Source organism: Epinephelus lanceolatus, chromosome 11, assembly GCF_041903045.1.
Source record: "Epinephelus lanceolatus isolate andai-2023 chromosome 11, ASM4190304v1, whole genome shotgun sequence".
Taxonomy (NCBI): domain Eukaryota; kingdom Metazoa; phylum Chordata; class Actinopteri; order Perciformes; family Serranidae; genus Epinephelus; species Epinephelus lanceolatus.
This window is the reverse complement of record NC_135744.1, coordinates 12,946,785-12,969,436: the sequence shown is the minus strand read 5'-3', so window position 1 is coordinate 12,969,436 and position 22,652 is coordinate 12,946,785. Positions and strand designations below refer to the sequence as shown.

General features: G+C 41.4%; 1 protein-coding gene and 5 non-coding genes across 6 annotated transcripts; all 6 read left to right on the top strand.

Annotated features, from left to right (window-relative positions):
- The first annotated feature begins 104 nt into the window (after window positions 1-104).
- On the top strand, window positions 105-18,893 carry LOC117265090 (hepatic and glial cell adhesion molecule). The gene is made up of 7 exons (XM_033639482.2): window positions 105-328; window positions 5,802-6,143; window positions 14,001-14,282; window positions 16,251-16,344; window positions 16,476-16,549; window positions 17,211-17,284; window positions 17,993-18,893. The coding sequence occupies exons 1-7, from the start codon at window positions 136-138 to the stop codon at window positions 18,140-18,142; spliced, it is 1,209 nt and encodes a 402-aa protein (XP_033495373.2). The 5' UTR covers window positions 105-135; the 3' UTR covers window positions 18,143-18,893.
- Window positions 18,894-19,646: 753 nt separating this feature from the next.
- trnay-gua (transfer RNA tyrosine (anticodon GUA)) lies at window positions 19,647-19,735 on the top strand. Its single transcript is given in 2 exon segments — window positions 19,647-19,683; window positions 19,700-19,735. It is a non-coding gene; the product is annotated as a tRNA-Tyr (tRNA).
- A 305-nt stretch (window positions 19,736-20,040) lies between these two features.
- On the top strand, window positions 20,041-20,129 carry trnay-gua (transfer RNA tyrosine (anticodon GUA)). The gene is given in 2 exon segments: window positions 20,041-20,077; window positions 20,094-20,129. It is a non-coding gene; the product is annotated as a tRNA-Tyr (tRNA).
- Window positions 20,130-20,855: 726 nt separating this feature from the next.
- trnay-gua (transfer RNA tyrosine (anticodon GUA)) lies at window positions 20,856-20,944 on the top strand. The gene is given in 2 exon segments: window positions 20,856-20,892; window positions 20,909-20,944. It is a non-coding gene; the product is annotated as a tRNA-Tyr (tRNA).
- A 700-nt stretch (window positions 20,945-21,644) lies between these two features.
- Window positions 21,645-21,733, top strand: trnay-gua (transfer RNA tyrosine (anticodon GUA)). The gene is given in 2 exon segments: window positions 21,645-21,681; window positions 21,698-21,733. It is a non-coding gene; the product is annotated as a tRNA-Tyr (tRNA).
- Window positions 21,734-21,995: 262 nt separating this feature from the next.
- trnay-gua (transfer RNA tyrosine (anticodon GUA)) lies at window positions 21,996-22,084 on the top strand. Its single transcript is given in 2 exon segments — window positions 21,996-22,032; window positions 22,049-22,084. It is a non-coding gene; the product is annotated as a tRNA-Tyr (tRNA).
- Window positions 22,085-22,652: the final 568 nt, after the last annotated feature.

Sequence of the window (22,652 nt, the reverse complement as noted above, 5' to 3'; positions counted from 1 at the left end):
TCTGTTCAGTTTATGAAAATATCAGTTATTGTTGCAATAAAAACATTAAGCTTACTGAGCGTACAAAACGGACATCCAGACACACACACACACACAGACTTTTGTCCTGCTTCTACATTGGCTTTTGAGAACAACATGTACTCAGTCCCAGCTGAGCCTGAAAGAATGACTGTGTTCTCCGTCCTGCCCAGAGTCGCAAATCATGCTGCTTGTCTGGGAGGAAAACAAAGCTTGAGACCCAAGATGAAGGCAGAGACGGAGGCTCCTTCTAAGGCTAAAATAATTTCTCAGATTTTATTGCTCGTGTGTCTCGGTTCCTTCAATTCAGGTACGTTGCATTTTTTGAATTTGCTTTAAAATTAGCTGATATAAATAGATCTCATAGGTTTGCCTCGCAACAGTCTGATTTTTCACTGAAATGTTTATGCATTGTGTCTGAAGGATTTTGTTAAGATTTAGTTCATATTGGAGCAAACAAAAGCTGATTATTGAAATTTGTTTTTTAATTTAGTTGTTTGTTGGTGTCAGAACAAGGGAATCAGTTGCAGATATGATTTTCCAAATGCAGCGTTGCTTGACTAACTTGCTGGATGAAACTATTGGAGAGTCCTCCCAGTAGATACTCACATTTCCAGAAATTTTTACCATGCTTTCACAGTACTAGCTGGGGTTTAGCAGAAAACACGAACACCAGGAGTTAACTGGTGTACGATATTAAAGTTGCATACCTAATACAAATGCAAACAGAGCATGTACAGGGTTTGTTCTGACTAATGTTGCACAAGCTACTTGGAAAATGAGTAGTCTGCTACTTGCAAAGCTATTTTTATTTTCTTACTTTATGTCAAATCAGAAAAAGGGATCAGAAAAACTGTCAGCCGAACAAATAGGCAGGTAAAAAATGTTCAGTTGAACTGTTTACTAGAAAATAACACTTACATTAAAACTTCTTTTACTTTTTTAAGACTTTGTGACATTTGAACATGTCCTCCAATAACATGACATCATCAGTTGGCCTACTGCCCTCTCCTCTTCCTACTTAATGCATTTCTCCAACACATTCTCACTCCGACCTTGTCACATATTGACGTTTGGTCATGGACTTTCCAGATCCAGATATGATGTGCAAGGTACCCTGGGTGTGTTAGTTCTTGACGGTCTGGGATGCAGTGTCAACTTCAGCCTGTTACATGCATTGTCGTTTTTCAAAATACGCCTGTTTTACAGGAAATGTACAGTTTGCATACAATCTCTTTCAAAATAAAAGCACTATGTCGGTACATCAAAGCAAATTAACATTTTTTTCCTTCAACAATAAATGCACGTGGTTACGTTCTGCCAACACACACATGGTTTTGGTTAGGTTTAGGACAGAAGAACAGGGTTTGGCTGTAAAAGTCTTACAGGAAGCAAAGACTGGCCTCCAGAGTGAAAGTCGGTGGTTGTTGGACCCACCCACCACCCCTCCCGCCTGCCAAAAACTGCAGCTCCCTGAATGGCCGCTTGAGGCTGGCTCCCGAAACCAGTCAATCCCCATAGACCCCCGTGTTAAAATGCCCAACTTCAAAGCATAATTAAACATGTTTACAACCTTGTACCAAAAACAGTTTTGGTCTCTATAGCTCATTTCCCCCTTCATGACACCTGTACAGGGGGTGAATATTTATATAATGTGTTTACATTTTATTAAGGTTTAATATAGCAATAATTAAGGGCAAGCTGCTCAGAGTGACAGGCTGTCTGCTGATAGTGTCCTCGGCTTCTCAGTTAGATCCTCCAAATAACAAGATGGCTGCAGCCGATATGCCGAACTTGAGGCTTCAAAAATGGAGTCCACAAACTGAAGAGTGAAGTCACGGTGGCCGCGTCCATTATTTCTACAGTTAATGATTATAACCAATGAATTGTGGTAATTTCTGCAGTATTACACTTAATATTCAGCCCAGTCTCATAGAACTGCGTGAAATGGACACGACAACATCAATGGCAACTTTGTCCTGTGCATTTTGTGTCCAGCGACAAATGGACAATGCATTGATGGGTACGAAATGTCCATCCACGGGGTCCAGATCCAAACAAACCTCAACTTCCAACCAGGAGATCACTTAACAGTGTAATTAGGTACATTTTGTCTACTCAAAATAGATTAAGTGTAGAAAGTTTCCTTTTTCCAGACAATGATTTTTTAAGGAGATGTAGTTTACCTTGACATGTTTCGACTGTCACTTCAGTCTTCTTCAGACTGACGCATGTCAGATGACGCTTCTGAAGAAGACTGAAGTGACAGTCGAAACATGTCAAGGTAAACTACATCTCCTTAAAAACTTTCTACACAGGAGACCACTGTTTGTGTCCCTTTTGAAACCAAAAGGCACTGTAGTTACATGACTTTATGGACTTTACAGTCATTGTGTGACTACCTAGGTACTTTACATACCAACGCAATGTACTTGACGTTGGTACTTTATGTTACCACACAAGGTAGCCTTCTTTACATAGGTACTCTATGTAACTGTGTACAGTATGCGAGTTTATGTCACTGACGTCCCAAACGTAGTTATTTTAACCAAAACCACAATATTTTCCTAAACTTACGAAAGTACATTTTGTTCTCTAGACCAAACTAAGTGTTTTTATTTTCCAAAACCTAACCAAACTGTGACTGTTTCACAAAAGCACCTCAATAATTCATAATAGACTTTACATTGTCATTTTTTTCCTGTTGCCAGCATGTAATTTTTAGACATTTCATGCCCACGACCACGTAATGTGTTGTTGAGGGCAGTGGTGGAAAAAGTACTGATGTAATTCCCTTAAGTAAAAGTAGCAATACTACAGTGTAGAAATACTCTGTTACAAGTAAAAGCCCTATATTCAAATATTTACTTAAGTAAACGTACAAAAGTAAAAGTACTCATTATGGATAAATTACATTATTGGATTACAATATCGATGCATTAATGTGTTCATCAATTTCATGTTGCAGCTGGTAAAGGCAGAGCTCATTTTAATTAATTAATGTGCTGCTGGGTAGTTAATCTGTAAAATTATATCATAATTTATTAGTTGGTTTATATTTTGTATTGATAATCTCCAAAGTAACTAGTAACTAAAGCTTCAAAATGAATGTTGTGAAGTAAGAAGTACAGATGTGAGATGTGGAGAAGCAGAAGTATGTTAGCACAGTACTTGAGTAAATGTACTTAGTTACATTCCACCACTGACTGAGGGGTCGTATTTCTGTGAGATTGTGTTGTAATATTACAACATGTTCAGTGTCAGCTGAATTGACGAATCTCTGAAAACCGAACATTACAGGCATCACAAAGGTAGTGTTTGTTGTTCTGGTGTTGGATTGCATCGGACCGTGTGGGTGCTTTTACAGTCTTGTGCCCACCCTTTGTAAGTAATACAGTAATTGTGCCTAGAGGCTGACTCAGAAGCAGTGTTTTCAGATGTTCAGTTATTTTCAGCTGTGGCCATGTCTCATCACTGTCCTGCTATTGTTGTGGCTAGCAGCAGAGTCACTGAGCTGCTCTGTTTCTGCAGAGCTAGCATGGCATCTGGACTGCTCCCAGCGTTCTTTTCATGAACTGCCAAGAAGGAAATTTGAACAAACAATCCCCACTTTTGTTGGCTCATGCTGGCCCATCCCAAGGACTGACAGCTGTTCCCATGGTAATGTGGATCTTCCATGCAAACTGGCCCCAGTATACAGCAGAGATGGGGCGTGATGCCCACACTAGCCTTCAGCTCACTATGTATTGCTCACTGTAGATGAAAAAACAATAAAACTGACAGTGAATAATGACAACTATTTACATTTTGCCTGTGTGCAACAAACTGTTGATTGTTCGTAAAGCTGATACACAGCGGCATCCATGGAGATTACATTCAAACTGCATGATTCCACTGTACATAATGTACTTATGCCCAATGCCAACATTCAGTGCCAGTACAGGAAGTGGTGTGTCCTTCATGTAGCAAGGCAGAATGTAAGAGTGTGGAGGTCGGAGTGGGGGATGGCTCTGTGAAAATTAATTTTATCCTGTGCAGACAGTATATAAATATATTATCTTTAAGTTTTTTGAATCTCAAAATACGGTGCACATTTGCAGAATTGTCCCATATCAACATTGAGTTTGGAGTTGCAATAAAATTACAAGCAAGGTAAAAATAAAGGTGGCTGTTCTGCAGATTTAGAAGAAGATATACTTAATTGTCTTTCTCTCTGTTGTCATATACACACAGGCCCGAAATACACACACATGTACAAACAGGACCTATACATACATTAAATGGAGAGATGTCAGAGCGAGGGGGCTGCCCATGGACCAGGAGGTGAGCTGGCACTTCTCCAGCTACCAGTCCACACACCATGCTTGGTCCATATGGGACTTGGTCCATACGGGACTTAGGCCAGTGACCCTCCAGTTCCCAAGCCAAGTCCCTGTGGACTCTCTGCTGCCACCCCATGATAGTTAAAAAGTTGTGAAACTATAAATACTGCTATAACTATAGCTATAACAGCTATAAACATCTCAGACAACACTGGGTGATAGGTAGATTCTCCTTGGTGTTTCTTTAGCCCCTTTTACAATGCCTCGTCAAGGTGGGAATTTCACGCTGTTATGCCTTGCAGTTCTAAATAAAAGGTACAACCGCTAAATATGAGGACAGAGTTGTCTCGTCTTTAAGGCACCATTGGAGGTAGTAACAGTGGTGGAACTCCGAATGTATAAAAAATACACCTGTCAGTACGGGATCATGGGCGGCACATGTGTGATGTTTTGACTACATGTTATTTGTGCGACCCACCGCAGGAGATTTAAAAAGTAGCTCAAACACAAACTTGTCATGACACTTCCTGCTTCAGATGTGACTATAGTTGCTTCATCTTCATTTTCCTTTATGGCAGATTGCAGCTGTTGCTTTCTGAGGTGGCAGAGAGCCACAACCTACTTTACCAAAGGCATTGTTATGTCTGTGAGTCACATTCTAGCAGAGGCCTGTGCTAACCTGTACTACAAAGCTGGTTATCAACTAGTTCAGTCAGCTCTGGGTTTTCCTATCCAGCCACGAGGGCGAAGAGGCGGGGTTGTTCGTTACGAGCGACATCATCAGACCCATGAATAAAGTAGGCTACTTCATATCAGATGAGATGAAACGATACTGAAAGTGTTTGAGACTGCGAGACAAGAAAATGTCAGTGGTGTGAAATATAAACGATACTCTGAACTGCTAAAACGGAAATTGTAAAAACATTAACATTGAAACATGGAACACAGTATTCAAAAAATTCACCGCCGGCTGACACTCAAAGTACGTGTAGGTGTCACAAGGCTAAATGTGACATAAGTATATTTTTTACTGTCGAGTTGGATGATGACAAAACTAACTGAAAATGTCACATAAAACACTTCAAAGTGATGCCAGACTGTTTCTTTTGAGTTGCAGTGATGAATCAGGATCTAATAATATCAATGCTGTCACTGTGGACTAAAATAAACTTTGCAAAAGTTAAAATTCTGCTAAAATGATATGTTTGATAGAAGCTCTGTTTTAAAACCAATGTTAACCCTGAAGTTACCTCACTAACTCCAAATCCTGCTTCATAGTACAGGCCTCTGTTCTTCAAAATAAATAACAGTCCTCTGCTGCTTTTGTGTTTTTACTGGCAGGAAAATCTGCACCCATGAACTAATCATAATACTCTCTATAACAAAATCTAACTTGTGAAACTGTTGTGTTGGAGTGGTGTGGACATAAAAAAGCAAACTCTCCCATGTGTTTTTCTGCAGGCGGGGTGCTGGCAGTGAACATGACTATACCCAACACTCTCATTAGAGGCGCAGTGGGAGGGGAAGCCCTGCTGTCTGTTCGCTACAACAGCTTCAGCCTTGACCTGCCGGTCATCAAGTGGCAGCTCAAGAGGGAAAAGTCTGTCACTGTTGTCCAGTCGATTGGAACTGACATCATTGGGACCCTGAGGCCTGAGTATCGTGACCGCATCCTGGTATTTGAGAACGGTACTCTCCTCCTGCACAACCTCAGACTCTCTGATGACGGAACTTATGACGTGGAGATCTCCATAACAGATGACACCTTTACAGGAGAGGGCAGCATCACGCTCACTGTGGACGGTAGGAGGATGACTTCTACTGTATGATTATAAGATTAATGTGGCGGTAAAGTCACACCTGTTTTTCTGAACCAGTGTCATAGAGACATACTACTATCTGTGACTTAGACTCAGGTCCAAATTAAAGGTCCAGTGTGTAGGATTCATTTATATCTACACACAGAACAGGTCCCCTTCCACGGAGGTCGCCATGTTATTTTAAAGTGGTCCCAAATGAACGAAACAAACACTGGTGTTTTGCATCAGCCACCATAATTCTCCTACACACTTGGCTCACAGAAGTTTCAGTTGGTTACAATCTGCAGCCTTACCACTAGGTGCCACTTAATCCTGCACACAAGACCTTTAAGTCCCAGTGTGATGATTATACTCAGGTTAAAACTCTGACTTTGACTAAAGGGCTGTTAAAATACATAGACTGTATAAATAATAGATGTAGCTACCCTAATGTCACCCATTTGTCTGTAGACTGCCGTTCTGAAGCCTTGAGTTTGGCATTTCGGCTGTCAACATCTTGTTTCTTTGGAGCCAGAAGTGACCATATATGGACAAGAGGTTGGAGCTGTGTTATAACACAGTGTATTGAATTTAGAGACTAAGATCTTTTATGATATTTGGGCCCATCTTCTCTAGGTTTCGACTCAGGAGCAAGTGATACACAGCTAATAAAAGCTTAAAGTGAACGACTTGATTTATTGCAACATTGAAAAAAAATAAACATTAAAAATAATTTATTATCCCCAACTTGTCTCCCTACAGCACAAATGCTGTTTTCTCAGTCCTTTTTTGTCTGTTAAACAGTTCCGTTCTCCTCAGTTCTTTTCAGTTCAACTCCTCAATTCAGGTGTGTGGTGTAGGCCTGTCCCCTAGTAGTCAACCAAACGTTAGTCGACCAAAAAGGTCATCAGTCGACAAGATTTCATTGGTTGTTTAGTTGCAGAAGAAAAACAAACAAATGTGAAACTCTATCAGGAGCTGCACCATGTCAAAATAAATCCAATAGGACTGGACCATGTGAGACTTTAATTTGAAAGGACAGACACAGCAGTCAGACAGGAGTCAGGTTAATTTCCAGGGCTGGTACCTGCGGTTAATCCACAGGCTAGTTAATAACATGTCGGGCAGGAAATCCAAAGTGTGGGATCATTTTGAGAAGGTGAAGAACGAACCCAAGGTGATATGTAAACTCATCTTCATTGGTCGACAACAAACATCATGTATCATCTGAAGCATGGAAGTAGCTACATGCCCATTAGCCCACAGCGTCATTAACAGGCGGCTCGCTCAGTGTGTGACGTGCACTTGTAGATAAAATATAGGCCTATATTAATGAAGGTTCATTAGTACGCTTTTGTATTTCTCTGTAATGTAGCACAGTGTTAACAATGTTACTGATACTATTCTTTCTCACACCTTCAACTCAAACCACCAAAATATATCATTTAATCATTACATTCAGAAACATGTGGGAGACTAGTCGACTGATGGACACTCGACTGCTGGTCGACAAGGAAAATTCTTCGTCGGGGGCAGCCCTTGTGTGGTGTGTGAGTGTTGTCTTTGCAACCCAGATGGTGTGTTTGTTGAGATCTCATGTGCTTATCTGTCCTGAAGTGAGGTTGTTGTCACTCCTGGTATTGTGGCAAACCAGGTTGGATCCTCTTCTTACACCCCTGACATGGGTCCTGGGCCTGGCTCACCGATCCTGGATCACATCCTCTCAGAAATAATCTCAGACTCAAGAAGGAAAAAAACCCCAACCTGCACACAGCAGGGAAAAATATCATATTGCTATTGTACAACAATTACATTATCATTAGTAGCCATATTTCTTCTTACTCACTATCTGCATCAGTGACTTCATTCACATGATTTAAAACTGAAATCCACTGTGTTTAAACATGACACACAGAAAAACAGTTTGTATATTAACCCATATGAATTTACAGGGCTTGATGCTAACTTTTTTCCCAAGGAGCACATGTGCTCCTAAGTTGAAAAAGTAAGGAGCGCACAAAGAACTTTAGGGGCACAATGTAAATTGATCAAATAATGTGTTTTCCGTAATAAACGTGATGCAAATAGACATTTACAAGCAAAACTATTTAATGAATTTGTCTACAAAATGTACAGAAAGGTAAAATCATCAAGTTTTGAAAAAGTATTGCAATTTAATTTTGTCTTTAATGTTACTGTCTTATATATATTATCTTTGCAATATGATTATCTTATATAATGTTATTACTATCCTAAAACATTCTCCAGGTCCTCTGAAACTCTGCAGGACTTATTTCCACCCTGCCCAGCAGCGGTACCATGGCGAACGGTCCCTAACTGCGGGGAGAACGGAGCAGGCTTCCCCGGAGGTCTGCCGCTTTTCCCAGTCCCTCTTCTCCACCACACTTTGACTTATTCCCACCCAGCTGACAGCCTGGCCGTGGAGAACGGTCCCTAACTGCATCAATAAGTGATTAACATAGGGGGGATCAAAATAAAATAAATAAATAAAATAAAAATCAACCAGCCACCCTCCTCCCCTGACAGTCCCTTGATAAGTAAAGAACAGTCCCTAAAGTGCGGTGAGGTTTGTGGACCGTTACCTGGCTGCCACAAAGAGAGAAGTGAACGGCTCGTTTCCCCTCTGGCACGCCACATACCTGTGTGCCGCCACGGCTCTGTTGTCCAGGTACTAATGAGCAGTCATGACACCAACAAAAGAGGAAATTACTGGACCTGGAGTCGGACTTCTCTGTTGCCGGCAAGCCGTTATCTTGCGCACTATGATCCTCCGCCGTATTCCTGTCTGTGACCCCCGTTAAGCCCACAACCGCTGTGATAATAGGGGTGCCCCAGCGCCCACTCCACTAACTTGACGTGGAAATGAGCGGTAGTCTAGAAAACTGGCGAGTTTTTTTTTTTTGTTTCTTTTTTTTTTTTTTTTTGGAGAGCGCTCGTGCGCCCTCACATAGATTGCGCCCTGGGCGGTCGCCCACATTGCCCATAGCCTCTGCCACACTTTGACTTATTCCCACCCAGCCGACAGTGGGACTTATATTCATTGTGCCGACAGTGGCTTGGAAAACCGCCCATAACCGTGTCACAAGGGGAAGAGGGAAGGCGGCTGGAGTTCCTCCAATATTTGCGGTTAGATTATCATATTTTTTTATTGACAAAAATATAGGCTGCTTCGGCTGATTTTTTATGTGCACATGTGCCCCTAAATATTTTTTACAGTTCGCACACACCTATTTTTAGTCGCAAATGCGAGTGAAACGCTCGCACTGTCAAACCCTGATTTACATGCATTCACATTTTACGTTCAACCATTAAAGGGCCAGTGTGTAAAATGGGTTGAAAACAGTGACATCAGTGGTCAAATTCTAGATTGCAGGGCTCACTCGCTCACCCCTCCCGTCGGGTAAATGACGGTGGCCTCGTAGGCCTCGTTTTTCAGGAGTAGGTCTGTCTAGTGACGAGGTGAATGTTCATTTAGAAATCTAAACCATGTTACGATATTGTAATGAATAGCTCACGAGCAGGAGACCAGAGTAGCATTCGGGGAAAAGGCCAGTTTATTTGAGTACTCCAAAAACTCCAGTAACACTCTAGGGGGTAAAAGACTCCGTCCCAAACTCTGACTCTTCTAGCGTAACACACACACTTCATACACACAGTCACTTACAATACCTAGCGGGGACCCCCTCCCCCCTCTGCTCCACCAATCTCCAGCCCGCACACTGACTGACAGCGTAGCCTGTAAACAGAGCTCAGCTGTTTATTTAGCCTAGCAATATCTCTGGACTGTAGTAGCTGCAATGGACGACTTTGAACGCGATTTTGAAGAGTTTCTTGTAGTGGACACAGATCCAGAGCCATACCTGTTAAGCCAGAGCATACAGATGAGGAACTCCATGTGTTGGATGCTGAGCGGGCAAGAAGAGAGGCTGAATCCTCCGCTCCCATTTTGCTGCACAGAATGGGATTCAGTGCTACCATCGTTGGGGAGATATATCATCAGGAGGAAAAGCGCCACAGAGAGTGCATCACAAGGAGTGAAGTTGCGTCTTCTTTTCCTCGCAGATGACGGTTCAGGTTCATTCTCTCCTGTTGCGTGGTAAGTGTGGTCCATTCGCAAACTTTATAACTAAAAAACTTTTCACTACTCTCCATCGACGAACTACTAACACTCTCTGCTCTTTCCTCCTCCTTCTTCCTTCCTTCCGCTGTCTTCATTGGTTTATTTATACACGCGAAACGCGTTCTCTGGCTGGCTGGATTGTCCGCTCGGGCTGCCTTACATACATGGCAGCGCAAGATGGCGACCTCTCTAAAGCAAGGCCCTTGCTATATATATATATATATATATATATATATATATATATAAAAGCATAATTATAAGGCTACGAAAACCAAACAAATTTTATTTTATAGCGATTATACACTTGTATAAACATATTAATGGGTAGAATATTCAGATTCAGATTCAGATTTGACAATAAACCATGCCAAATATTACACACTGGCCCTTTAAATCTTCCATAAACAACAGTCACAGCAAAATGTCACAAACCGCCTAATCAACCAACCTATTTAGTTTATAAATAAAGATTAAGATTAATACTCAGAAAACTATTTTTACATTCAGTCACAGATATTTGTGATTGGTTTATGGTAGTCTTAAGGCAAAGAAACGTGACAGAAAATAAAGCAGTGGTCTTAACAAGTAACATAGTATTGACGTTTACTCACAGCTAATCGCTAGCTTACCATGCTAACTCAGTACGTCAACTCACCTGAGATTCGGATTAATACCAAAACAGGCACATTGACCTCAAAATAATTCTCCGGTTTTACACCCAGTTACACGGAGAAAATAAAATTAAACACATGGTGCTTTACAGAAGCTCTCTGAAACTTTTCTCTATTAGATTCTTCTCCGCAGAGTGCAAGTGTGGTGTTTCTCGGTGTCTTCCTGCCTCTTCTTCTCTACTAATTAAGCAGGATTTTATGCCTTACAGCCGTTGTGAGCATTTATACTTGTGCGTGGTGTCTGTGTCACTCTGCAGTAACAACTCCCAAAACACTAGTCGGTAGCGGAGGTTTCTGTGAAGTGCTGTAAAGTTTAGTTGATTCAAAACACACATTAAACACACATTAAACATGGCTTAATAGAGACAATTTCAAACACAAGTCCACAAATCGGCTTCACTATAACATTCACAGACAAACACTTGTCTTTATCTGGACACATTTTCCCCACAACTACAACATGCTAACGTTATTAGCACAAGCCTATGGCATTTTACATTGTATAAATTAGCCTAGCGGCTAGCAGAGATTTCCTCTGCTCATATGAAGGCAGGGACAACAACAACATTTAACAAAGGTAACGTTACAAAATTCTGCTCCATTACAACTCACAAGGTTCAGAGACAAAACAACTGTCTCATACCAAACATGTTTTCCATACAATTATAACATGCTAACGTTAATAGCACAAGGCTATGGCATTTTACATTGTGTAAATTAACCTAGCGACTGCGGAGATTTCCTCAGCTCATATGAAGCCAGGATAAATCACACACACGATTTAAAATGCTATTTTTGTGGACGCTTTATTGTCTTCACAATTTATTGTTTCTTATCTGTGAAATTAAAGTAAATAAAAGCTTTGTTTCCACTGAAGGAAATGGTTTCAGCTTACAGAAATAGGACATCTGCATTGCTGCAACATGTAGTTACATTTCTGGGGAGGTGCATGTCAGGCTACTGAGTAGAATATGGCGTAGGCTCTACGTTGACACAGAGCCCACACAGTAGGTATGGTGTGGATTAGACGCAGAAGTATAAATCCCCCATTTAGTCAAAACCATTAGCACTACGCTGTGTTATAGCTCCCTCTAGCAACCAGTGTGGGATCAGCAGAATTAACTTCACTGGTCAAATGTATATGGGTTACACTCTGTGGAGCCAGCTTCAAGTTAATGAACTACGGTTTTGGGCACTTTCGCATTGGCTTAATTTTTCAGCCTCAGAAATTACAACTTGTTAAAGTAACATAATTGGCGTTTCTCAAAGTCAAGGATCCTTCCTTGATAGGATGAATCTTTCCAAGGAATGATCCCACAAAGGCAAGGCAAGAGTCCTTCCTAGCATTCAGTGAACACACATTGGAACAGGCTACCGAGTGCCCCCAGGTGTGCGTCATTAAGCCTCAGCGGACTGAGGGGGTTTCAGGATACTGTGATCATTTTGGCGCTCTCAAATGGCTTTGTACAATTTGAACAAATGTCAACAGTATTTTCAAAGTCACGCGACTTTTAGGGAGAATATACGTGGGGATTATACTTAAAAAAACAAACAGGTAGGCTAAATGAAACTTTTGTGGCATTTCCATCACTGCTGTAATGATTAATCTAAAAACGTTTATGTTTTATCTACATCACACTTGTTTAAAAATCTCATTATTCAGCAGTGGACACATTTGAAAGTGTAAATTATGAGGTTTCTGTCAATATCTTATGCTTGTATGAAAAAAAGCTACTGGAGATATTATTCAAATAAATGGCATCTAGATCCTACTGAGCTCCGCTGGCGCAAATTTCATTGAAGAGGCCTCGCCTTCACTTCCTGCAAATTGTGAGCAAAGAATTGTGTTTACTTTATACCTGCTGAGGATATACACATGCATCCTTGAAAATTCTCCGAAGGACTCTGTCCTCTGTAGAACTCGAGGGATCCTATTTGGGGCACATGCTCACCTCTAACCTCTGCAACAGGGACAGATATTCAAGTAGAATATACTCCTGATATATTGCAGCTCAGTAGTAGCTGTGTTGTGCTTGTGGCCCACATAGAGGCCTGTGTGAAGGTCACCTGTATCCTGGAGAAGAGTAGGAGGGAACAACAATGTTCCTCAGGAGCCAATCTGTGTCAGGGGGAACATTTTCTTCCTACGCTTCTGCTGAGAATGCAATCCCCTGCCAGCTGATGCCCCAAAGATTTCGTGGTTCTCAGGAGCCATATACAATACATGAATGTGCAATGTCTCCATCAGCTGAATGTCACAAATTTCCCACAAAATATTAACTTAATAAACCTAATAATTCTCCTCAATTTTCAAACACTGCACCGCAATTTCAAGACTGTCCTCCAAAACACAACCACATTTTTACAATCAGAAATTATTCCCAATATTTATCTTTTTTTTTGGTTAGGCAGTGACCTATAGTGGCCATACTAATTATTACAGGAGCAAGGAGGAGGTCAGGTGACAGAGCACAGGATAAAGAGCGATAAAGTCTGCTCAGGTGGATAAAACAAGACCCAGACTTTCATCCAGGAGATCAGTACTCTACTCCCATGTAAAACTAGTAACACCCCGTTTCCACCAAGCAGTACGGTACGGTTCAGTTTGGTATGCATTTTTCCTGTTTCCACTGTGAAAAGTTGTGGATGGTACCGTTCCGTATCATCCCCATTTTTGGTCCCCCCTCTGGTGGGGTACCTAGCACACAGATGTGGTACTAAAAGTATTACTCACATTTAAAACTGCGAACATCATATATGAGTTATCTTGTTGTCCACCAATAGGTGTGCAAATTAAGGAAACACCCTATGGGTTTCGTATGAAGTAGTAGGAACATACGACCTATGTGGACGTATGGGTTAAAGGACCTATTGACAATATGAGTTGTTTCAGATTTAGGACTTGAGTGTAAAGACTTGCTATTTTGACTTGCAGATCAATGACTCGGTTCTTCCTCTGCAATAGATGAAATATTCTTTGTGTAGATTCACAGCACTCAAATCTGAAGCCTAACTGAAACCCATTGTATCTTCTGTCACCTTTATCCAGAGTCTATATCCAGGCCCTATATCCACATGGAGTCGACATCAGTACTGGAGCTCAGCGAAAACGTCATCCTCAACTGCTCCCATGACAATGGAACCAGGACTACATACAGGTGGTTCAAAGGTGGAAAGCCACTGACCAATATGACGAGATTCGTGTTGTCACCTGACCAGAAGCTCCTGACCATCACACGGGTGTTGATGGCGGATGATGACACGTACAGCTGCACAGTGGAGAATCCTGTGGGCAACATGACGAGCTTGCCGATCAGACTGACGGTCTACAGTGAGTGATACTATTTAAGTTATTGGCTGCAGCGCCAATAATAGTTAAACACATTATGTTGACACGGGTAGCTGCTAAAAGTGACGGTTCACTTAAAAATCAAAATTACATATTCCTTCTCTCACCTGTAGGGCTATTTATCAATCTAGAATGTTCTGGTTTGAGGTCCCGAGTGCTGGAGATATTGGCTGTAGAGATGTCTGTCTTCTCAGCTGGCACCTGACATCAATATGATGTCAGAAAGACGTTAAGATATAAAATTTTGGTTGGAATGAAAAGTGGGTTGACGATATTTTAAATTTCTAACAACATTCGAATTTTATGTTGTATGGACGTTAACATTATGACATTTTGCAGGTGTTGGGTTTTGTTCTCCATGCCCTACGACTAAATGTCATTCTTCTACATTAAGATGAGGTTGACATGAGGCGTTTAGAAGACGTTAGCTTTTGGTTGCTTATCAACACTACTTTGAACCAACAAAATGTTAACGTCATCTGTCGTCAGTATTCTACGCCAATTTGATATTTCCATTCAACCCGGTCTCACTCTGAAGTCATCGAAATTCTGTGCTTTTGCAATGACTTAACTTGCCTTAACTTTCTTGCAGCAGGACATGAAAGAAAGTTAAGGCAACAAAACTCCATCTGGGGTGTTTGCATACCGTAAGATTATAAAGCCAAACCCTGTCCTTTTTCCTAAACCCAACCATGTGAGGGTTGCCTAAACCTAACCATGTGTTTTTGTTGCCTAAACCCAACCCTGTGTGTTAGTGGTTGAAGGCAAAAATACCTCAATTTGCAGTGTTTTACTGACTACATGAAAGAGACTGTATGCGAATGGTAAATTTCCCGTGAAAACAGAAGTGTGTTTTGAAAGAAGACAATGCATGTAACAGGCTGAAGTTGACACCAACACACCCAGGGTACCTTTCACATCGTATCTGGACGTGGAAAGTCCATGATCAAAGGGTCGATATGTGACAAGGTCGGAGTGAAAATGTGTTGTGAAATTTGATCACCCAACGTCACAAACTAAATTCAACAAAAAATCAATGTCTGCGACATTGGTTGCCAGCTAGGCAATGATGATTTTGGATCAGCTGTGAAGTCCGGCGCCTAGTGGTTGCTTGCCCCGCTTCTGTTCAATGGCTAATTAGTGGAGCTAACTGCTAACAGCCACCACTGCAACTAACAAACTCCACAAATCCATTCAGCAGCTCCACCATCCACAGTCAGACACACACGGCTGATTATTTACTGTTTAATTACAGCGCACAACTCGCACCAGCGACTGACCCTGCTCCGGTGTGAGTGTTTTTGCTGGCTAGTGAAACATCCTGGTACAGACTATTTACTGGAATTTACCAGCCTGTCGGTCATGCGGCATTTGAAGATAATCATAATAATCATGTTCTCAGCTTTCAACGTCCGATAGTCCACCACTAACATTTTGGTCACGTCTCATCAATGAAAATAAAACATAGATTTCATCTTAGTTTTAATTGTCAAGATCTGTTTGTAGCTTAGGTCATCATCTTGTTTTTGTCATGGAAAAAGGTTGTTAATGAAAATTTTTTGTCAACGAAATCAACACTGCAGCTGGGTTCTCTCCAATCTAGTGGAACTAGATGGCACTCGGCTTGTAGTGCTCAAAACGCCAAAAAATACATTTAAAAAAACTATAACAATGTCTCTTTCCAGATATCATGACCTGGTTACTCAAGATAATCCACAGACCTTATTGTAAGCAGTTTCGTGTAGGAACTATTTTCTTTCTACTGAACTACAGCCACCAACTGAATCACTGCACAGAAGGAAGTATGCATCTGCTCATGGACGAGAGGCTTGTGCTTATGACAGCATGATATTATAGCATCAGATGCTATGTGTATTGTACCTTGTGTGTCCCTGTGTTGTTCTGTTGTATGTCAACATTCATTAACTTTAATTTTGTATGTCCCACCAGGAAGAAGTTCCCTCTACATCATCCTCTCCACTGGAGGCATCTTCCTCCTCATCACCTTGGTAACGATATGTGCCTGCTGGACACCTTCCAAAAAGTAAGAACTGCTGGTAGTCTTTTAAATCAACCCTAAAAAGCAGAAAGGTGATTTTAGAAAGGTCGATCTGGAGTGCAAACAAACAAACATTATAACATGATGTTAATACATTGCCATTTTGTCTTTATTAGGCAAAGACATCAAGCTAGAAAGCCTCTCTCCAGGTTTTATGACCACTCTGATCACTCACCAATCAGTCTTACAGGTATAGTATTGTTATCCTTAATTAATATTCCACTGAGATGAAAGAACAAAAAGTAATCAGCTAATCTACGACAACCCATTCTCAATTCGAAGATGTCAAATACCGCAGTGTGATCAAAAGGCATCCTTTTGCAGTGGTACGATACGCTTCCGTGCGATATTGGTTTATAACACCCCAGGACGGCGTCAGTTTGAAATGCCGCCAGACAACATCATTATGGTGCTTTAAAGTTCCTAAAAGGCGAGTAGGAGGGGTGGAGCACAGGTCAACAAACACTGGACTTTCACCCAGGAGGCTGGTTTTCACTTTTGGTATGAAAGTAGAGCCAAACCATGATGTTTTTTTCTCAACGTAACCATGTGCGTTTGTTGCACAAGGCAAAAAATGTTGTATGTTTATTTTGCAAACTATTTCCTGCAAACTACATTTCCTGTGAGAACAGAAGTGTATTTCGAAGAGACACAATTCATGTAACAGGCGTAAACTGACAACAGACGCACCCAGGATATCTAGTGCGTCAAATGTAGACATGATGATCCACTGACCGAGCCGCTATGTGTGATGACTTTGGAGTGAGAACGTGTTGTCGACTATGAGACTGGAAGATTCCCTGTCGAGAATTTATGTGAATGACAATCCGATGTTTTGTGCTTTGCCACAGATGGTGTGCTCCCAAAAATGACAGAGCATAACGGAATAAATGCTGTAACTTCACTTTACATCCTGCAGCAAAAGGTATCTCTTTCATCACCACTATGATTTTATTATTCTGTGACTAACAAAAGGTAGCAAGACTAAAACTTAATCAACACTAACATCCCCTGAAGGCTTTCTGTTTACACAGGGTTATTTACAGTGGAACTTATGATGTAAAGACTGTCCAAAGCAAAGAACATGCATAGTAATCATGTATATAGAGAAATATGGTCTGTTGATATATGGTATAAATAAAAATGATGAACTTACTGTCTCATAAAGTATATTTAAGTTTCACTCAGCAACACTACAATTAATCCCATAGACTATAGGTTTAATGCCACTCCAGAGGAGGACAGACTTGTGTGAGCTGGTGAAATTGGGAGTGAGGATCATTTTTTGTTTTGTTTTGAAGAATTAAGAAATGTGCTTAGTAAAATGACATACATTTATGTTGAATTCTTTTGCCTGGGTGACCATGAAAAACTCCAGTTGTGCAACCAGGAAGGAAACATTTCTTGAAACAGATTTCATTTACCAAGCTTGGGGAGAGAAGTCAGAGCATTTTGTTCAAGATGGAACTTTAAAACAACTGAAATAAAATGTATTGCGTGTTTGTTCACTGCAGCTGTCCTTCTGGGCCCTATTTCAGAGAGCAGGATTAGTGACAGTGACGACATGAACTTTGTCTTACTGGAGAACTGTTGGTGGAGAATGGATTTGAGCTGAAGCCATCTTGTTTTGCAGGATCCCTCCATGGATGACTCTTCCAGCAACAGTATTGGATCTCCCTCTGAACTTGACAACCCGCCGAGCTACACCAGTTCCCCCAAATACACCAGTCCTCATGCCCAGTCTAATGGGTCCCCTGCCCACTCCTGTCACAGGTATACCTGAAGGCCCGTCGTGTTTAAGTCTCCACATCGCACCATGTGAGACATCAGAGTGTCCAGCTGACTCTGGACGGCAACTTTCTGCACATCCGCCCGGAGTTTGGGAAATATATCAAAACGGTTTCCTGGGGTTTTACAATAATGTTATTACTGCCTGTTGATGTGTTTTATGTAAAAGTAAACTGGAACTTGAGCCTAAGTTGCGTTTAAGGTTAGAGGCACTGTCTGTGGAGGAATATGGTGACAGTGTGACATTGGGGAAGTTTTTAAAGAGCTCTGAAGCCTGTCTTTGGATTTATAATTAACTACCATTGTTGTTAGTTACTGGAACTACAAAATTTGGGGAATGGCACAGAGTCTGCATGAAGCTGAGGTGAAGTCGGTGAGACGTAACTGTAAACTGTCATGTGATGAAGATACTTCTCTGTATGCTTTATTGTGAATTCAAAATCACAACCATATAAGACAGTTTGTCGTTAATGCTAAAAAAAAGAATTAAGGATAAAGTTGGAAAAAAATCACCCTTAGAATGTTCCTCTTTTACTCCTTTTGAGTGTTGTGTGTGATTTTTTCTGTAGTGTTGTTGAAACGAAAAACACACGTTTGTAATATTTTGTGAAATAATGTAAATTACTATTTTAGTTATACTAGATGATTTAATAGCACTTTCAGTGAGACAACAGAAGAAGCCATGTTGGTGAAGGGGTTGTGGTGTTTAAATTTTATACAAACTTTAATAAAATCTGAAATGTTTCACAAGTTTCTTGTGATTTTTTTCACTGTGCTTTTTGACTCTTACGTCATTTAAGTTGTACCTCAGGGCTCTTACTCATTCATATTGTCATGCTTTTTCATTTTCCACTAGTTTAAGGGTGCTGACCTGTTTGGTTTGGTTGAACATGTAATCATTGCCATCAAGATGAGCCAGACGCGGCACAATGCATGGTGGTTGGTGTCTGACTTCATCTCGACTTGCTCTGACATCATATAAAAGTGGACACTGAGATCGAGGCAGCCAGTCCAACCAATAAACTTTGGTTCAGCATCAGTTTCAGCATACATGGACAGGATGGACGATTGAGGGAACCATATCCCCTTCAATAGCTCAGTATGTAGAGTGGAAGACTGTAGATTGATCATAACAGGTATCCTTAGGTCGCTGGTTCAACTCCGGCTTGAAGGATGGACTCTTCATCGGTGTCCGATGTGTGACCATTCAGAATGAAAGAGGTTTGTTTGACATTCAGGCTTGATTTCCCTGGACAAAAGGTTGCTTGTTGAACACGTAATCGTTGTCATCAAGATGAGCTAGACCTGTGCAGAATTGAACACTGCCAAATGCCGCATGGTGGTTGGTGCCAGACTTCATCACAACTTGCTTTGCCATTATGTAAAAGTGGACAACGATATTCTCAGGAGATCGAGGCAGCCAATCCAACCAATAAACTTTGGTTCATCATCAGTTCCAGCATCCATCCAGAGGATCGATGATTGAGGTATGCATGCTCCCTTCGATAGCTCAGTTGGTAGAGCAGAGGACTGTAGGTTGATTACAACAGGTATCCTTAGGTCGCTGGTTCAACTCCAGCTCGAAGGATGGCCTTTTCATTGGTGTCTAATATGTGACCATTCAGAATGAAAAGAGTTTAAAAGAATCTTAATGCTTGATTTCATTGGACAAAATGTTGCTTGTTGAACATGTAATCGTCATCGAGATGAGCCAGACACCATACAATGTATGGTTGGTTGGTGTCCGACTTCATCTCGACTTGCTATGACATTATGTCAAAGTGGACAACGATATTCTCACAAGATTGAGGCAGCCAATCCAACCAATAAACTTTGGGTCAGCTTCAGTTTCAGTATCCCTGCATATGATGGACAATTGAAGTACTCTTGCTCCCTTCGATAGCTCAGTTGGTAGAGCGGAGGACTGTAGAGTGCTCATAACAGGTATCCTTAGGTCGCTGGTTCAACTCCGGCTCGAAGGACGGACTTTTCATTGGTGTCTGATGTGTGAACATTCAGAATGAAAAGAGGTTTGTTTGACATTCAGGCTTGATTTCACTGGACAAAAGGTTGCTTGTTGAACACGTAATCGTTGTCATCAAGATGAGCTAGACCTGTGCAGAATTGAACACTGCCAAATGCCGCACAGTGCATGGTGGTTGGTGTCAGACTTCATCTGCACTTGCTTTGCCATTATGTAAAAGTGGACAACGATATTCTCAGGAGATCGAGGCAGCCAATACAACCAATAAACTTTGGTTCAGCATCAGTTCCAGCATCCATCCAGAGGATGGATGATTGAGGGGTATGTGCTCCCTTCGATAGCTCAGTTGGTAGCGCGGAGGACTGTAGGCTGATCATAACAGGTATCCTTAGGTTGCTGGTTCAACTCTGGCTCGAAGGATGGACTTCTTATTGGTGTCTGATATGTGACCATTCAGAATGAAAAGATTTTAGTGGAATCTTAATGTTTGATTTCATTGGACAAAATGTTGCTTGTTGAACATGTAATCGTCATCAAGATGAGCCAGACACCGTACAATGCATGGTGGTTGGTGTCCGACTTCATCTCGACTTGCTATGACATTATGTCAAAGTGGACAACGATATTCTCACAAGATCAAGGCAGCCAATCCAACCAATAAACTTTGGTTCTGCTTCAGTTTCAGCATCCCTGCATATGATGGACAATTAAAGCACGCTTACTCCCTTCGATAGTTCAGTTGGTAGAGCGGAGGACTGTAGAGTGCTCATAACAGGTATCCTTAGGTCGCTGGTTCAACTCCGGCTCGAAGGACGGACTTTTCATTGGTGTCCGATGTGTGACCATTCAGAATGAAAAGAGGTTTGTTTGACATTCAGGCTTGATTTCCCTGGACAAAAGGTTGCTTGTTGAACACATAATCGTTGTCATCAAGATGAGCTAGACCTGTGCAGAATTGAACACTGCCAAATGCCGCACAGTGCATGGTGGTTGGTGTCAGACTTCATCTGCACTTGCTTTGCCATTATGTAAAAGTGGACAATGATATTCTCAGGAGATCGAGGCAGCCAATCCAACCAATAAACTTTGGTTCAGCATCAGTTCCAGCATCCATGGAGAGGATGGATGCATCCAGAGGATGGATGCTTGAGGGATACACGCTCCCTTCGATAGCTCAGTTGGTAGAGCAGAGGACTGTAGGTTGATCACAACAGGTATCCTTAGGTTGCTGGTTCAATTCTGGCACGAAGGATGATTTTTCATTGGTATCCGATCTGTCAAAATGAGTATGTAAGGTGGAGTCATTGCAAAATAAACCTTGATTTTGTCCAACAAAAGCTGCTTGTTGACCCCATTGTCTTAGTTATTATGTGGTTGTTCTCCAACCATTTGAGGGAAGAGCTTTCTAAATTTGTCATAAGTGTTATGATGTTGAGTCTTTTCAAAATAAACTTTGGTTTAGTATCCATTTCAGCATCCATGGAGGAGATGGATGATGGCAGGACACTTGCTCCCTTCGATAGCTCAGTTGGTAGAGCGGAGGACTGTAGGTTGATCATAACAGGTATCCTTAGGTCGCTGGTTCAACTCCGGCTCAAAGGATGAATTTTTCATTGGTGTCCAATCTGTCAAAATGAGTATGTCAGGTGGAGTCATTGCAAAATAAACCTTGATTTTGTCCAACAAAAGCCGCTTGTCGACCCCATTGTCTTAGTTATTATGTGGTTGTTCTCCAACCATTTGAAGGAAGATCTTTCTAAATTTGTCATAAGTGTTATGATGCTGAGTCTTTTCAAAATAAACTTTAGTTTAGTATCCATTTCAGCATCCATGGAGGAGATGGATGATTGCAGGACATTGGTTCCCTTCGATAGCTCAGTTGGTAGAGCGGAGGACTGTAGATTCATTATAACAGGTATCCTTAGGTCGCTGGTTCAACTCCAGCTCGAAGGATGGACTTTTCATTGGTGTTCGATGTGTGACCATTCAGAATAAAAAGAGGTTTGTTTGACATTCAGGCTTGATTTCACTGGACAAAAGGTTGCTTGTTGAACACGTAATCGTTATCATCAAGATGAGTCAGACCTGTGCAGAATTGAACACTGCCAAATGCCGCACAATGCATGGTGGTTGGTGTCAGACTTCATCTGCACTTGCTTTGCCATTATGTAAAAGTGGACAACGATATTCTCAGGAGATCGAGGCAGCCAATCCAACCAATAAACTTTGGTTCAGCATCAGTTCCAGTATCCATCCAGAGGATGGATGATTGAGGGATATGTGCTCCTTTCAATAGCTCAGTTGGTAGAGTGGAGGACTGTAGGCTGACCATAATAGGTATCCTTAGGTCGCTGGTTCAACTCTGGCTCGAAGGATGGACTTTTTATTGGTTTATTTGGTTTAGTATCCGTTTCAGCATTGATGCACAGGCTGAACAACCTGGGGATATTTGCTCCCTTTGATAGCTCAGTTGGTAGAGTAGCGGACTGTAGGTTGATCATAACAGGTATCCTTAGGTTGC

Coding starts and splice junctions, on each gene's coding strand:
- LOC117265090 (XM_033639482.2), top strand. CDS start 136: ATGTACTCAGTCCCAGCTGAGCCTGAAAGAATGACTGTGTTCTCCGTC. Junction 16,345..16,475: donor TGCTGGACACCTTCCAAAAA/GTAAGAACTGCT, acceptor TGTCTTTATTAG/GCAAAGACATCAAGCTAGAA. Junction 17,285..17,992: donor TTTACATCCTGCAGCAAAAG/GTATCTCTTTCA, acceptor CTTGTTTTGCAG/GATCCCTCCATGGATGACTC.